We start from the raw sequence: 17,164 nt of genomic DNA, 5'->3' as shown, positions 1-17,164 counted from the left end.
TAATAAAATAATGTATTTTAGATTTTTTTTTTTTTTGTATTCTCATAGCTTCATAAAATTACAGTTGAACCACTGATATCACATGGACTATTTTGTCAATGTTCTTGGTACTTTTCTGCACCTTGAACGTGTTTTGACCCTTGCTGTTTATGGAGGGTCAGAAAGCTCTCGGATTTCATCAAAAATATCTTAATCTGTGTTCCGAAGATGAACGAAGGTCTTACAGGTTTGGAACGAGATGAGGCTGAGTAATTATTCTCAGATTTTACATTTTTGGGTGAACTATCACTTTAACTATGACTTGAATGCATAATTTCCGGACACTTAATTTCAGGGTAATTGCAATTAAATTAAATTGATTTCAGTTTAATTTTATTTTAAATGCAATTAGTGTGTGAAGCAGGACTTAAGTACATTTTTACGTAATATGTAATTTCTTTATAACTTCTATATATAACTTCTATTTATTCTATGTAATTTCCATATAACTTCTTGTCTTTAAAATATGGTTAAAAAGGCTGATTTTTAATTCGTAAATATTACACACCTTTTCAAAAATATATCTGTAACATTTAAAGTACAGTATAAGTGCACATTTATTATAATCAAGTGCACTTCTTTTTCACAAGGGTGATCACAGGTTACAGCCCACCTCTCTTCAACAAGACAATTTGACACATCATTCATGTCTGTAGCATAAACAGAATACTGCAACGTTTAATGCATATAGGGTTAGAGATTTGTTTAAATTCATCAGTATGAACATTAATAAACATCAGTAAGAGAAGGTTGCTGCCTGCTGTAGTAGATGAATTGATGTGTCATTTTGAAATGGCCTTTTAAATGTACTCATGAACTGTATATTCAGGATTGGTCAATGTGAGACCTGTTATTTGTGTAATAATAAATCATTTATGCACATTAATGCTTTTGTTTGTTTATTTATTTAGTTATATGATTGTATATGTATATATATATATATATATATATATATATGTATATATATATATATATATATATATATATATATATATAGTTTGTAAAGTGTTCTGTGTTTTGTGTGTGTGTATAAAGGTAAATAAGGCAACACAACCTCAAACTCAATCCTATAATTCTTCACAGAGAGAATGTGTAATTACTATGAAGCAATTATCCGTATGCACGCTGCACATTTCCTTCCATTAGAAATGGATACGCTGTATTATATCAGGGCTAGCTTCCATTACAATGTTTTATGTCGATGCTTGAGGTATGATTTATTATTTATTTAAGAGAATGATACGGTCTCTGGCACGAAAGCCCCATGCAACTCAATAGCTCTTTCGATAGGGCTTTTGATTTATTTTTGTATCATGTGGGATATATTGCGTCTCCTGATGTGCTGTAGCTATGTTGCACAAATCATTATATATATATATATATATATATATATATATATATATATATATGTATATATATATATATATATATATATAACTTTATCATTACCATATATACTGTACACTCATTGCCAAAAATATCGGCACCCTTGGTAAATATGATCAAAGAAGGCTGTGAAAATTAATCTGTAGTGTTGATCCTTTTGATCTTTTATTTTAAAAATTCACAAAAATCTAACCTTTCATTGGATAATAAGAATTTAAAATGGGGGAAAATATCATTATGAAATAAATGTTTTTCTCAAATACACATTGGACACATGTTAGTGAAGTGGCTTTAAGAAAAGAGCTAGAGCTGTGAAAATTCCCATTTCCACCATCAGGACAATAATTAAGAATTTCCAATCAAAATAAAATGTTACGAAACTGTCTGGAAGAGGACGTGTGTCTATATCATCCTAATGCACGGTAAGAAGGAGAGTTTGAGTGGCTAAAGACTCTCCAAGCACCACAGCTGGAGAATTGCAGAAAATAGTTGAGTCTCGGGGTCAGAAAACCTTTAAAAAAAATTGTCAAACAGCACCTACATCACCACATGTTGTTTGGGAGGGTTTCAAGAACAATTCTCCAAGCTCATCCAGACATGACTGGAACTTCAAATGGGACTGGCTTCTATGGTCAGATGAAACTAAAAAATTAGCTTTTTAGCAGCAAACACTCAAGATGGGTTTGGTGAACACAGGGATAAAAAGTACCCCATATGTACAATGAAATATACCACTGTATTTTTGATGTTGTGGGCCTATATTTCTGCTGGAGGTCCTGGACATCTTGTTTAGACACATGGCAACATGGATTCTATCAAATAGCAACAGATAAAAAATCAATAAGTGACTGACTCTGTTAGAAATCTTATAATGGGCCATGTTTGGATCTTCCAACCATACAATAATCCAAACACAAACCTCAAAAACAACACAAAAATGGGTCACTGAGCACAAAACCAAGCTTCTGCTGGCCATTCCAGTCCTCTGGCCTGAACCCTATAGAAAATGAGTGGTGAACTGAAGAGAAGAAGCACCAACATGGAGCTGGAAATCTAAAGGGTCTGGAGTGATTCTGGATGAAGTAATGGTCTCTGATCTCTTGTCAGGTGTTTTCTAACCTCATCAGGCATTATAGGAGAGAATTTAGAGCTGTTAAACTGGCAAATGGAGGTTTCAAAAAGTATTGAATAAAAGGGTGACGTTAATTGTGGCCAATGTGTATTAGAGAAAAACATTTAGTTCATAATGATATTTCCCTCAATTTTAAAATATTATTATCCAATGAAATGTTAGATTTCTGTGATTTTTTTTTTTTAATAAAAGATCAAAAGGATCAATAATACAGATTAATTTTCACAGCTTTCTTTGATCATATTTACCAAGGGTGCCGATATTTTTGGCAATGAGTGTGTATATATGGATAAATATGAAAAAAAAAAAAAATTGTCCTTCAGGAATGTCTAATGCATTCCCCTGTAAAAGTGTAAAACACTGTAAAAGTGGCACAAAAGTGCTTATGAAGTGGCATTTAGGTGTCTTTACACAGACTGTTAAAAGCTGCTCAGAGGTGGCCTAAATGCATTTACACAGCAATTGTTGATCCGAGGGCTGAGGTGAATCAGAGCAGGAATAGTCTGGCTTTGATAGGCATTGCATCTTTACACTGAATTTTGAGCAGGCACAGAGCAGCCTGAACTTGGCTAAGACACCTTTATATTTTTATCATATGCTAGTTTAGCAAAATCACAGTTTGATGAGCAATAATTTATTTTAAGGTACTGTTATTTTAAGTGATATTTTTGACACAATATTGGCAATATTGTGTTTTTGTCAGCAAAAATTTCCAAATGAAACCACAGCAGAACTGATTTACATCTCTGAACAACACATAACGCCACTTTAGATGCAGCTTGTGTGCCACTTCTTGATTCTGATTTCATTTGATTGGTAACAAATTTATAGTGACAGATCTATAGTATATCATATAGTATATTATTCTAATTTAATTTATTTATTACATGTAATAATTTAATGTAAAATTACGCATGCAACTAATAAGGTTATAAACAATATCCACTATAAAGGTAAAAATCCCCTGGAAATCAATTTAAGGTGTCAAATATCACCTCTTAATGCAAACATTAATATAGTATCTGTTACTGCTGATTATTTATAATGTTTGATTAAATATTTGCATTAAATAAAAATAAAATGGAAAACACCAAATTTGGAAAAAAAAGAAAAAAAAAAGAAAGAAAAGAAAGTGAAACAGAATTTTGGGGGGAATAATATACCAGATTGCTTAGAGCCCTAGGTGTTCTAGTTGGTGTTTTATAGGCTGATGATTCGAGGAATCATTCGCATAAGTTTATTACGTGGTGTAATGTTGCAATTGCATTTAACACAAGTGTGCATTCAGACCCCCACTCAAACACACACACACACACACACACACAGAGTGGAGGATATTATGACAGCCCTGGTAAATAAGCCGAAGCCGATCACGACAGAATACATCAATCACTCCTCCGTTTTATTCCATTATGTAAAGTCCTCCCACTCCGAGGGGACAGTTCAAAGTCAAGTGGACCTCTGGCAAAACTTTCACAACAAACTCGCTGCTCTCCGACAACATGATTCACTGTCACTGTCGGCAGAATATTCTGAGCTCATTTACTGTAGCTGAACTGTAAACACTCTACGTAGGGTCCATATTGGTGGTCGTATCCAGAGTGGGCCGATGCACTGCTTAATGTGAAATCAAGAAAGTTCTGTCGTCGGCTATCTGCAGCACTTTCTACCTGTTGGGCGCTGATGTGAAATCAATAATGTCTTTGGATCTCTGTAATGACTTTAACATTGATTCTCTTTCACGTTTTCAGGTTTGCAGGTCATTTTCCCAGAGTACCTGCAGGAGAAGTTCGTCCAGTCAGCTCTCAGCTACATCATGTGTAACGGGGAGGGAGAATACGTCTGCCAGAACAGTCAGTGCATTTGTCAGTGTGCCGACGAGTTCCCACAATGCAACTGTCCCACCACGGACCTCCAGATCATGGAGAATACACTCATCGGCATGGCAGAGACTTGGGAAGCATCTTACAACGACTTTGAGAACTCAGGTAACACTAGAGCGGCCATGTCTGTAACACCAAAAAGCTGGACACTTTTCAGGATTCAAATTTCCAGGATAAAAACTGAAAAAAAAAAATCCTAAACTAGTGGCTAAAAATAAAGATTTTCATTAAGGGATGATATCCACACCAAAATGGTATGATTATTGGGGACATTTTTGGCAAACTGGCCAACTTTATTAAATGCACAGTATGTGTCATCTTTCATGTAAATTAATGTATTTATTCAATAAATTTAATTAGAATAAGAAGACACTATAGGGTTGTTATCAATCAACTTAAATCAATATAAACAAAATCCATCTTTGCCCTCCAGAATTGGCACACAAGCTGTATCTGAAATCATTTAGATGCATTTACACAGACTGTTTAATGCAGCTCAGAGATGCCATGAATGGATTTACACTGCAGTTACACTTGCATAAATAGTGTTAGGATGAATGTGTCATATGTAGAGCTATGAAAGTTATATTTTAATATGAAACTAAAACCACCAGTAGGTGGTGACAAGTCACTGTTTATAAGCAACTGAAAAAAGCACAAATGTCAGGGCATGTCAAAACTTCTCCGGGGCCCCAAAACACCCTCAGACCCCAGAGGGTTAATGAGTGAATCAGTTATTCACTCATTCAACTGATTCAACTGATTCAAAATGCCTGATTCGTTTAGGAATGGTGCAAGTCTCTTACTTGTGTTATTTATGTCAAATAAAGATTTACTACAAATAGGAAGGATAGTACATTAGTATGCATTTTCGAATATAGCAACTGTCTTTATGAATGGCTTATTGAATCATTCACTCGATTTGTTCATAAACACAGCAACGAATCACCACTGATAAGCGAAAATAGAGCAAAACAATCCATACTGTCAATATTGTGTCTAAAATGTCTCTTAATATTAACTTAAACTTAACATTAACATTTTTAATAGGCAGCGGCTATTTGCAGCGGCTCTTAAGTGTAAATAGCGATATAGGCTATTTACACTAAGTACAAATAACAATAGATGCTATTTACACTAAGTGAAAATAGCATATTTTTGTAGTGATAAATTGTATTTACACTGTGTAAATAGCGATGGATGCTATTTACACTAAGTGAAAATAGCATATTTTTGTAGTGATAAATTGTATGTACAATAAATGGGCGGAGTTAGTGTAAATAGTCTCTGCCAACAAGGTGGGCTATTTGCACTTAGTGTAAATAGACACTCTGTTTTTAATATATACAACTGCATGAAGTATACAATAGTGATCTTTAATGGAGAACAAATGAGTGTCCGACTCAAGCCTGTGCTGATATACGAACATGATATTTTTAAACTGGACTGTCTAACCTAAAACTGGACAGATGGCCACTCTAGGTAACACCAAAAACGACAGAAATTCATTGCTATCTATAATTTTTCAGTGGAAATGTCCTTTCAAAACCCTAGTGGTAAATTGAGTCTGCTCGCAGAACACCAACACAATGATCTGACAGCATTAGCCGGCAAGTTCGCTTGTCAGGTCTGTCAGCAAGTCTGGTCTAGAGCCAATTTTACGATCTATTGTCAAATTTGACAGTTTCACCACACCACACATCATGACTAATAAGTAGATGTGGCGACAGCGAGCATCGAGTCAGGTGTTGTAATCCGATTCGCGGATCGATTTCGACAACGCTCTCACCACTGCACACTTCCACGACTGCGCTAATTGGGCTAAGTGACGTTTGAAGTCATCTTCATTGATTTTGCTTGAATTAAACAGAAGATGTCTGTTTGCTCATTCAATAGAGGAGCTGCTCTCGGCTCTTCTCTAGGCATATATTCAGTTCTCATTATACGGCAGCCGTCTTTACAGGCATTATACTTGACTTCTCACTCGTTTTTGCCTGAGAGAACATCATTTTATTATTTGCATTCAGTCAACGAATCAGAAAATATTAGGAAGTTGACTTCATGTTGACAAATAATGCATCAATTATCCAGTTAACTAAAAAGATTAACATATTTATTTGTATTGCCAAAAAAAAAACACAATCTGTTAGTTATATACAAGTATATGACTTCATACATTAACATTGATTATTTTAATGGCTTTTAATGTGTGCGTCATAAAATGTTTAAATAGATTAATATAGTACTACATGTATATAGTGCATGTTATTATAGCACAGACTTATAATGCAATGTATAACAGGGGGTCTACTAAAAGTTGCATGCCACGGCTGCATTTATTTGATCAAAAATGCATTATAAAACAGTAATATTGTGAAATATTATTACAATTTAGAATAACTATGTGAATATATAGTAAAACAATGTATTGCTGTGATCAAAGCTGAATTTTCTGCATCATTACTCCAGGCTCCAGTGTCACATAATCCGTCATTCTAATATGCTGATTCGCTGTTCAAGAAATATTTCTGATTATTATCAATGTTGAAAACAGTTGTGCTGCTGAATAGTTGTGTGGAATCTTATACATTTTATTTTTCATGATTTGATGAATAGAAAGTTCAAAAGAACACCATTAATTTGAAATAGAACTCTTTTGTAACAGTTTAAATGACTTTACTGTCACTTTTAATCAATTTAAAGCATCCTTGATGAATAAAGTCATACTGATTCCAAATGCTTGAACAGCAATCAAATGAACATAATAATCAAAAACCAAGGTAATGCAAATGGGTAACAAATGACTGCATATTTAAGCAAGGAAACTTACTGAATCTAGGCTGTCCTTGGCCGGTTGACCATAAGTATTAAATGTTATTAATCAGCTGCTTATATGCTCAGTCTGTTGTTGATTTCTGTGAGCTGCCTTGTACTGAAAACTCTGCATAGGACTTGCATGCTAACTTCTCTCTTTGAGCCAATCTGCAATAAAGCAAGCATGAATAATTCAGCGCCCCACAATGCTTTCTCTGGGAGAAGAGGCACTTCTTGCGGTTTATTGTAACAGTCAATTTCACCCCACTGCCTGAACTCAAATCGCACGCCACGGGCGAAAGCTCTGCTCCATTCCCGCTCCCAAAAGATAGATTCACAGAAAGGTTGTGCAGGTTTATGAATGAATCTCCTATTCCTACCAACTATTTCTCTGATATCAGAGCTGCATTGCATTGCAAACATGACAGTATGTGTATCCCATTTAGATTTTGTCTGTCAGTTTAAGAGAACAAACAAACATGCAAACTAAACATCCAGCAAAGATAAATGTTCTTCTGACATCAGTGTATGGTTCCCATTTGTTTTTTTACATGTGTAACCAAATCATCACTGACACATGTTGGATATATACGTATATAAGTATGTATATACACTTACTCACACATACACATACACACTTTACACTTATGCAAAGCAATATATAATGTATAGCAAATCTCAGCTGCTTGATTGTTTATATTGTCACAAAATGTAACTATATTATTGTCCAGCTCTAATCTGCTAAATGCGGCTGTAAGGCATGAAGATATTATGATATTATAAACATTCACATCAGTTTTCTTTAAAGCTGCTTTAAAAGAAACTATTTATATCCTACAAAGTGCTATAGAAAACGACTGACTTTAAAATTGTGAAAATTCCTACTGTCCCTTGTATGTGCATTAATTGCTATGGTTCTTATATATTTAAATAAGGTCTGACCATTACATTAAGGGCATATTGTCATGTTTCTGGTCTGTTAATGGCCCTTCTACAGCACCTTCCTGATCTGCAAGGAGTAAATTGCATTTCTGAAGGAACACAATCTCAGGCATCATTAGTCCACTAAATGGAGTAATGAAAAGTATGCTGGATACGAGCAACTCAAAAGGTCTGTTCATGCATTAATAACTGTGTAACTGCATACAGTTAAAACCAAAAAAAGGATGGTTGTAAAATCATTGGTCCTTGATGTAGAATATCACCTACAGAGTGACCTTCAGGTAGTCTGAAACATACAGTAGAGAAAAAAGAAAAAGAAAAAAATCTCTTCTTTGTAAAATCTATTACAAAGAAATGGCAACTAACAACTAACAAGTTATATATATATATATATATATATATATATAATATATTATATAATCTTTGTTTTATTTACAGAGCCATTAGTGCAATACAATCAGTGTTAGTTTAGTTTGAATGAGATACTAGGTTGATAATATAATAAGGAGATACTTACAAAATGTTTGAAAATATTGAAAAGTTGTTTTTATCTCACCTAGCTGCCAAAGCAACATACATGTATATAAAGTATCAGTTTAAGTTTTAGTTATTTTAGTACATCAAGTTAAGCTAAATTAAAATGAGAACAAATAAATGCTGCTTTAGCAGCTAGCTGACATAAATAAAAAGTTATATGCTATCATATTTTTAAACATTTAGAATTAGTTTTCATTTTTTGTATTTGTTTTATTTTTAAAGTGTTAATATTATTTATTAGTTTTTATTTTCTTTAATAAGTCAATGTAGTTAATCGTTTTATTTCAATTTGAAGTATTTTAGTATGGCATGTTAAACTAAATTAAAATGAGAATTAGCTGAGCTGAAATATATGTAATTTATTTTAAGCTAACGTTCAGCTAACATTTCATATTTCAAGATACATATTTTCTTTCTTTCACATGGTTTTAGTTTTATTTAACTGTAATAACCCTGAGTAGACTACATGTATTTTCTGGTTCCCTGGGCCAGAAGACTGTAAGTAAAGGAAAAAAAGTTGTGCGTGTGTAGCTTTCATATACGCTTAACCCTGCTTTAACATTTTCAGTCATGAAGTTTAGTTAATAACATTCATCTGATAAACACTACTATATAACATTGCAAAATGGTTGTGGAAAGGTTCTCTGAATGTCGTCGACCTTAAAGGGCTGTCCTGCGTAGATCGCATTAAATGCAGCTCACACGCTGACAGACATTTTTCACCTCGCTGATCAAATATTTCTGAACAAAAAACATAAAGCAGAAATAGGTTACTCCCCAAGGTGATTGCTCAATATCCACCTTATGAGCACGCTAGCTTATATATTATTAACAGGTAATAAAAGGTCCAAATAAAACCAGACACTGCGATATATTTATATAGAGCAGAGGACACTCAAATTGAGTCTGTGAACCTCAAGGTCGCAGCAATATTCCTCTGGACCGGCCCAAGGAGAAAACGCTCCAGCATGAACAGATGAATCTTCTGAAATGTCAAGTTGATCAATTAGGGAAGTAATAATTGTTTGAATGTGTTAATAAAGTCTTAATTTAATGCCAGTCAGTTCTTAAATCATCACCTAACCCATCATTTAGAGGCATGACTGAATATGATTGTCACCGATTTGTCAGATATAAACTGTCTGGATAATTCCAGTCATAATAGGGTGGAAAATTAGGAAGCCTCTGAGATTTTTAGTGCAAACATTTAGTGTCCCAATTGTTGAAGACCCAGAGTCTCCTGTCATCACCTGTGAAAACTGAACATTATTTTGAAATACTAGTAGTCATAGAAGATTTATAAATGATTGGGTGACATTCCTTAATAAGTATACACTAATAGAGTTCTTACAAATCATTTTTGCAAACTATTAGTTTATAGTTATAGTTATAGTTATAGTAATTAACCAAATTATTATTGTTCAACTCATTAATAGTTCTCGTGTGTGTGTGTGCATGCGTGTGTCCTTAATGTATTTGTAAACATTTTAAATAACACTGAATATGAATGCAATAAGTGTTCTATAATTGTTGGTTTAAATCGAGCCTTTAAATCTCTTAATTCATTGCATTTTAATTTAAAAAATAATAATAATTGTGTTAATTACAGTGATAATGAATGAAGAACTCACTATTTGTACAGAGTCTATTAATATATTAACTACAGTTTATAAACTATGAATTAACTATTAATTAATAGTTTGCTAATGATTTGTGAGAACTTTATTGGTGAATACTTATTATGAAGTGTTACCAATGATTGTTACATTTTATAAATGATGATGACACTTTTCAGCAAAAATATATAGGCCACAGTACCGATCAAAAGTATACATATATATATATATAGGAATAGTATTTAAGGAATAATTATTGACGGGCCGTTGAATTCTTAGAAAATAATGTAAATATATAACAAACAAATATATAACAAACTTTCAAGCAGCACAGTATATATATATATATATATATATATATATATATATATATATATACAGGTGCATCTCAATAAATTAGAATGTCGTGGAAAAGTTCATTTATTTCAGTAATTCAACTCAAATTGTGAAACTCGTGTATTAAATAAATTCAATGTACACAGACTTTAAGTCTTTGGTTCTTTTAATGATTTTGGCTCACATTTAACAAAAACCCACCAATTCACAACAATCTCAACAAATTAGAATACTTCATAAGACCAATAAAAAAAAATGTAAAAACATTTTTAGTGAATCGTTGGCCTTCTGGAAAGTATGTTCATTTACCGTATATGTACTCAATACTTGGTAGGGGCTCCTTTTGCTTTAATTACTGCCTCAATTTAGCGTGGCATGGAGGTGATCAGTTTGTGGCACTGCTGAGGTGGTATGGAAGCCCAGGTTGCTTTGATAGAAGCCTTCAGCTCATCTGCATTGTTGGGTCTGGTGTCTCTCATCTTCCTCTTGACAATACCCCATAGATTCTCTATGGGGATACAGTTCAGGCGAGTTTGCTGGCCAATCAAGCACAGTAACACTATGGTCATTGAACCAGCTTTTGGTACCTTTGGCAGTGTGGGCAGGTGCCAAATCCTGCTGGAAAATGAAATCAGCATCTCCATAAAGCTTGTCAGCAGAAGGAAGCATGAAGTGGTCTAAAATGTCCTGATAGATGGCTGCGTTGACTGTGGACTGTGAAAACACAGTGGACCAACACCAGCAGATGACATGGCAGCCCAAATCATCACTGACTGTGGAAACTTCACACTGGACTTCAAGCAACATGGATTCTGTGCCTCTCCACTCTTCCTCCAGACTCTGGGACCTTGATTTCCAAATAAAATGCAAAATGTACTTTCATCTGAAAAGAGGACTTTGGACCACTGAGCAACAGTCCAGTTCTTTTTCTCCTTAGCCCAGGTAAGATGCTTCTGAAGTTGTCTCTGTTTCAGAAGTGGCTTGGTAGCCCTTTTCCTGAAGACGTCTGAGCGTGGTGACTCTTGATACACTGACTCCAGCTTCAGTTCTCTCCTTGTGAAGCTCTCACAAGTGTTTGAATCAGCTTTACTTGACAGTATTCTCAAGCTTGCAGTCATTCCTGTTACTTGTGCACCTTTTCCTACCCAAATTCTTCCTTCCAGTCAACTTTGCATTTAATATGCTTTGATACAGCACTCTGTAAACAGCCACACCTTTCAGTAATGACCTTCTGTGACTTATCCTCTTTGTGGAGTGCGTCAATGTTCATCTTCTGGATCATTGCCAAGTCATCAGTGTTCTCCATTATTGTGGTTTCAAAGAACAAGAGATACCCAGAATTTATACTGTAGAGATGGTCATTAATTGAAACTCAAATGTAAATATTCTAATATTTTGAGATACTGATTTTTGACTTTCATGAGCTGTAAGCTCTAATCATCAAAATTAAAACAAAAAAACTTTTTTACGACATTCTAATTTATTGAGATGCACCTGTATGTGTATGTATATATATAGATAGATAGATAGATAGATACAGTGACGGGAGGAGCCAACGACAGACAGTGGGTGTGGCGTCAGGCCTTGGAGAGGCTTTTATTCAACAGAAATAATAAAATAAAGTGTCCAGGGGGAGAAAGTGTCCAAAATAAACAGGGGGTCTGGTGTCCTCGTCGTGCTGCGGGGCTTGTGAAGGAGGGCAGTGTTCTGGAAGGGAGGGTCCAAGTAAGGGGCGGAGTCCGGCGGCCGCACTCGCTCCCGCTCTGGTCCGGGGCGCGAGGGGCGGTGGCTTCATCCTAGCGGCGGCTCTTCCTCTTTGTCCACGGCCTTTGGCAGGACTTGTACGGCCCGGCATCCTGGCCCGACGGCCGTAATACGGGTGCGGCTTTCGTCCGGACCGCGGATTCGGCAGCTCACGTCTCCGGTGGCGCGGAAGTCCCTCTACGCTCCCTTCCTGGACCCACGAGGACACCAGCGTGCATGCACGGGGGAAGAGACCGGTCTCTCGAGGAGAGGCGCGCTTGGCATTTAAACAGCGGCGGTGATGAGGCTTCATGCAATCCAGGTGTGCTTCATGCAATCCAGGTGTGCCTCATCACACGCCGCCAGCCCTCGCTGTTTCCACGCCCCTCCTCTCTCGCACACCCACTCCGGGCGGCGAATATGGGACGGGGTGGTGATGACAATAAGGGGGGAGGTAACCGACTCGTCACAATATATATATATATATATATATATATATATATATATATGTAATTACAAAAGAGATGTAACAAATAAACACTAGTTTGAGTGACATGAGTATGCACATACAGTTAAAGTATATAAGCGATCAAATAGAGAATATCTGCATGCTTACAGTAAATATTAAAGTGCAGCTTTGACAGTGTCAGTGCACATTTTACATAGTAAGTCAGTGGAGGTTTAAAGGATGCTTAGAAGTGAGCATATACAGACAAGGAGTGTTTTACAAAAAAACAAACAAACAAAAAAAAAAACATATGTAAATACATACATACATTCATTTGCCAAAGTTTGAGAGCTCAGTTTTAATAAAATAGTTTTGCAAAAACAGGGAATGCAACAAATTCCTGGAGCACACCTGTTTTATTCTGCTTTGAAATATTCTGTTATTATTAAAGAAACTGTCCAAAGTCAACCTAAAGTTTTTTTCTTTCTTTTTAATGCCTTTTAAATATCCTTTAAAACATAACAGAAAACAATATGCTCTGCTCTGTACTTTAAAAAAAGAAGGAAAGCTTGCTACCTTCATATGTACAGGCAGTGATAAATGCATTCCCGGTATTCTTGGGAAAAGATGACAGTGTTTGTATCATTACAGCTCTACTGTGCATGTGTATGTGTGCGCATGTTTTCGATTCCTTCTTGTTCTTGACACATAATTTTCATCAAGTAACACACCAGTAAACACAGGCGCTCTGCAGACAGTCATGTGTCATTGCATCAGAGCCAGCAGCGCTTTCTGGATTCAGATGCCACACTGTGTCATTTTAATAGCATATCAAACACATCAAAGGAAACAAGCAGGTGGAGTTGTTAAACACCGTGAGTGCATGTTTAGACCATTATATTGACATTCCCAATATGACTATGCTGCAAATATTTAAATGGACCATCAACCAAACTTGACTGCACTCAAACAGACACTTTTCTTGTATGTGCCGCGTGCTACAGGCACGTTCATAGTTAGAGCTCATCTGACTGCTGTCTGACATGACTGTGTCATTGGACTCCCGTTTGAAATGTTGTTTAAAGCAGTGGTGTTCAATCCTGTAGGGTTGAAGCTAAATTCTACCAAAACATGGTTTAAAGTCAACATGAAAAACAGTCTATTCTGTTTAATCATGATTCAATGTTATCCACAGGATTTTGTGAGATTATAGAGGATGGGCCTTGGTCCCTCAATGGGGGTCTGGGGGAAATCATTGTACATTTTAAACTAAAATGCATTTTAGATTTAACTGCATCAGCCTGGTGCTCTTTCAAAATAAAAGAGCTCCAACCTGTTTTTGGTGTCCAAATTGAAAAAAAAAGAAAAAGTATTTGCATTAACTTATACCTGGACTTTAAAGTAAACTCACACGTTTTTGTGATATAATTTGTGATATAATGCCAAAAAATTTGAACTAGGGCTGTGTGATTAATTATGAAAAAAGAAAGAAAGAAAGAAAAAAAGAAAAAAATAAATAAAATGCGCATTGAATTTATTAACTTTTTCTTTCTAAAGTTACTTTTTGTACTTTTTTAAACTACAGAAAAAAAAGAGTCATTTTTTTTTAATTAAACAATTTTTGATTTGGTACACAGGCTACTAATTAATGTTATTAATGTTAACTAGCAGTCAAAACTTTTAATTTTTAATCACTGTTTTAGGCTATTGTTTCGGTAAGGCAGCCTATAGCTAATAGATAACTCTTTGTATATAGCTCTTAGAAATTTGACATTATATAAGTAAAATGGATTGCAAATGGCTTTGCATGTTGACTTTAAGAGACATTGAAGGATTGAATGGTGAAAGATATGAGATGGAAATCATTTCGACTCTGCACACTGAACTCTGAATGCTCTTTAATGGTATATTGACACAGTTTTTGTGGTTATAATCAATCCTTGTCCGTTAAAGTCAACACTTTTCTCCATCACTCTTAACAGATTTCTCCCACAATGGATTCCAAGTATCAACATGTGGTTTATGTGGATATGCTTTTGCCCTTCGCCGTATGAGCACCTCTCTCTCTCTCTCTCTCACCTTAGATGAGTTTAAGTCGTTTCTGAAACGTCTGCCCGCGACACACTTCCTGCCAGTGAGCAGCGTGCACCTGCTGTGGGGCAGCGACTGGGACCTTCAGAACCGCTACCGACTCTTGCAGAGTTCACTGGAGGCCCAAAGACTGAAGATCCAGCGCACGGCCAGGAAACTCTTCGGTCTGAGCATTCGCTGCCACCACAACCCCAACCACCAGATGCCCAGAGAGAGGTGAGAGCTGATGTTCTCTTACAGAATAATACAGCGGGGAACTAGGATTGTATTTCAAGAACTGCTCATAATAGAGCTCAATGGGACACTATTAAAAAAATTATGTGGTCCCACTTTATATTAGGTGGCCTTAACTACTATGTACTTACATTGATGTTAATCATTTGATACAATGCACTTATTATGTGCATACATGTTTTTATATTTTAAAAATATCTGCATGTAATCACATCTTTAATTCATTTCTGTAATTACATTTATAGTTACAATGTTGACCCATCCCTTACACCTTAATCCACCCTTAAACCTACCCATACCACCAAACTTGTCCCTAACCTTACCTGTATGCAACCTCAATAGCAGCAAAAGTGTTTTGGAATACAATATGAGCACAATTAGTACATTGTACTTATTTTTTTGACGTAAGTACATAGTAGTTAAGGCCACCTAATATAAAGTGGGACCAATAATGCTCCAAAGGGAAAATGAAACAATTTTTGGTTCCTAAAATAACTTTTCAGTGAACAGTTCTTAAAAGAACCATTATTTTCTAAGTGTGAAGAACATTTTAATTATCCAACAAGCCATTTTACACTATAATAAACATTTTGTGGACTCGAAAGGTTTGACAGATGCTAAAGGTTCTTCATGGCACCATCAGAAGCTTTATTTTTAGAGTTAGCTGTCCACTTTCAGCATCTTTCTGGTTCTGGAAGTATTTTCCCATTCATTTTCTCATTAGGGATTTAAGGAGATTCATGAACTGAACCAACCAGCTTCCAAATGAATCACAACATTTTACCATTTGATTCCTAGCTAAAAAGTATTTGCAAAAACAAGGAAGGACAAAGGCTACTTACATTTTTTTTTTTTTAATTGCTAACAAGCGTTTACCAATATTTAAAGTACTTTTTCTAAACTCTTAAGACAGCAACACACCTACATCACACAATTAGCCAATTAGTTAATTTTCTGGCCAAAACCACATTTTGTGAAATAAATAAAAACACATTTCAAAATGCTGAATACCTTTTTCTACATATGCTTACTCTATGAAAACACAGCAAACACGAATCAAAATCAAGTCATTCGGTCAAAACATTGGCACTGGTTTTCTGTCCAATAGGAACATACAGTCAATCATAGAGCATAAACTGTAAAAATGATAAAACAATTAATGGCATTGCAAAAACTGCATTACTTGTCGTGTCTCAGTTTTACCTGCATATGATAGGCTATATAAAAATCCATAGTTTTCTTTCTTTTTTTTGTAATTTAGCCTTCAGTTTACCTTCATCTGAAAACCATTTTACATTTTTAATATTGTGTTTTTACATTTTTACATTGTTCATTCTTGGCAACATACTATCTAAAACTGAATGAATCTTTACTTTATAGAATGTACAATAGAAAAAAATAGGGTCCCCTATGCAGAAATTCAATTGGAACCTTGAACCTTCCAGTGGGCGAGTGTTGGAGTGTTGTGATGGTGCCCCCATGGTAGTGATGCCAGTGATCAACAAAAAATCCAACATACATAGCCTTTGGTTACTATGCAAGCTTGTTTCCGTCACAGAATAAAAAAAGTAAAAACAGTAATTGTGACCTTTTTATCTCACAATTCAGACCTATATTGGAATTGTGAGTTTACATCTTGCAATTCAGACTTTATCAGAATTGTGAGATACTGTAAATTCACAATTGCAAGAAAAAAGTCAGAATTCTGAGATAAAGTCACAAGTACCCATTACCCTTTATATTCCATGGCAGAAATAAGCTTTCATAGGTTCCACATGTGTAAGGGGAAAAAAACAAACAATCATAAAAAATGCACAGTCTAACACACATTCTCACTCCTCTCCCCTACCTCTTCTACCCTTTTCTGATCCAACTACTCCTCTACCTTCTACAGCTATTCCTCTCCCTCTCACAGGCATTATTTTTTTCTGATTCTTTGTGTTGTTCTGCATCCACAAAACCA

General features: G+C 35.3%; 1 protein-coding gene across 1 annotated transcript in view; it reads left to right on the top strand.

The window, feature by feature from the left end:
- The window catches only part of brinp1 (bone morphogenetic protein/retinoic acid inducible neural-specific 1), a 179,936-nt gene that overhangs the window by 140,541 nt on the left and 22,231 nt on the right, over positions 1-17,164 (top strand). The window contains exons 6-7 of the mRNA XM_058777680.1: positions 4,309-4,545; positions 14,961-15,183. Coding sequence (XP_058633663.1) covers positions 4,309-4,545; positions 14,961-15,183 — 460 coding nt within the window. The remainder of the gene's footprint in view (positions 1-4,308; positions 4,546-14,960; positions 15,184-17,164) is intronic.

The sequence above is a fragment of the Onychostoma macrolepis genome, chromosome 05, assembly GCF_012432095.1.
Source record: "Onychostoma macrolepis isolate SWU-2019 chromosome 05, ASM1243209v1, whole genome shotgun sequence".
NCBI classification, from domain to species: domain Eukaryota; kingdom Metazoa; phylum Chordata; class Actinopteri; order Cypriniformes; family Cyprinidae; genus Onychostoma; species Onychostoma macrolepis.
This window is presented reverse-complemented; position numbering and strand designations above follow the sequence as displayed.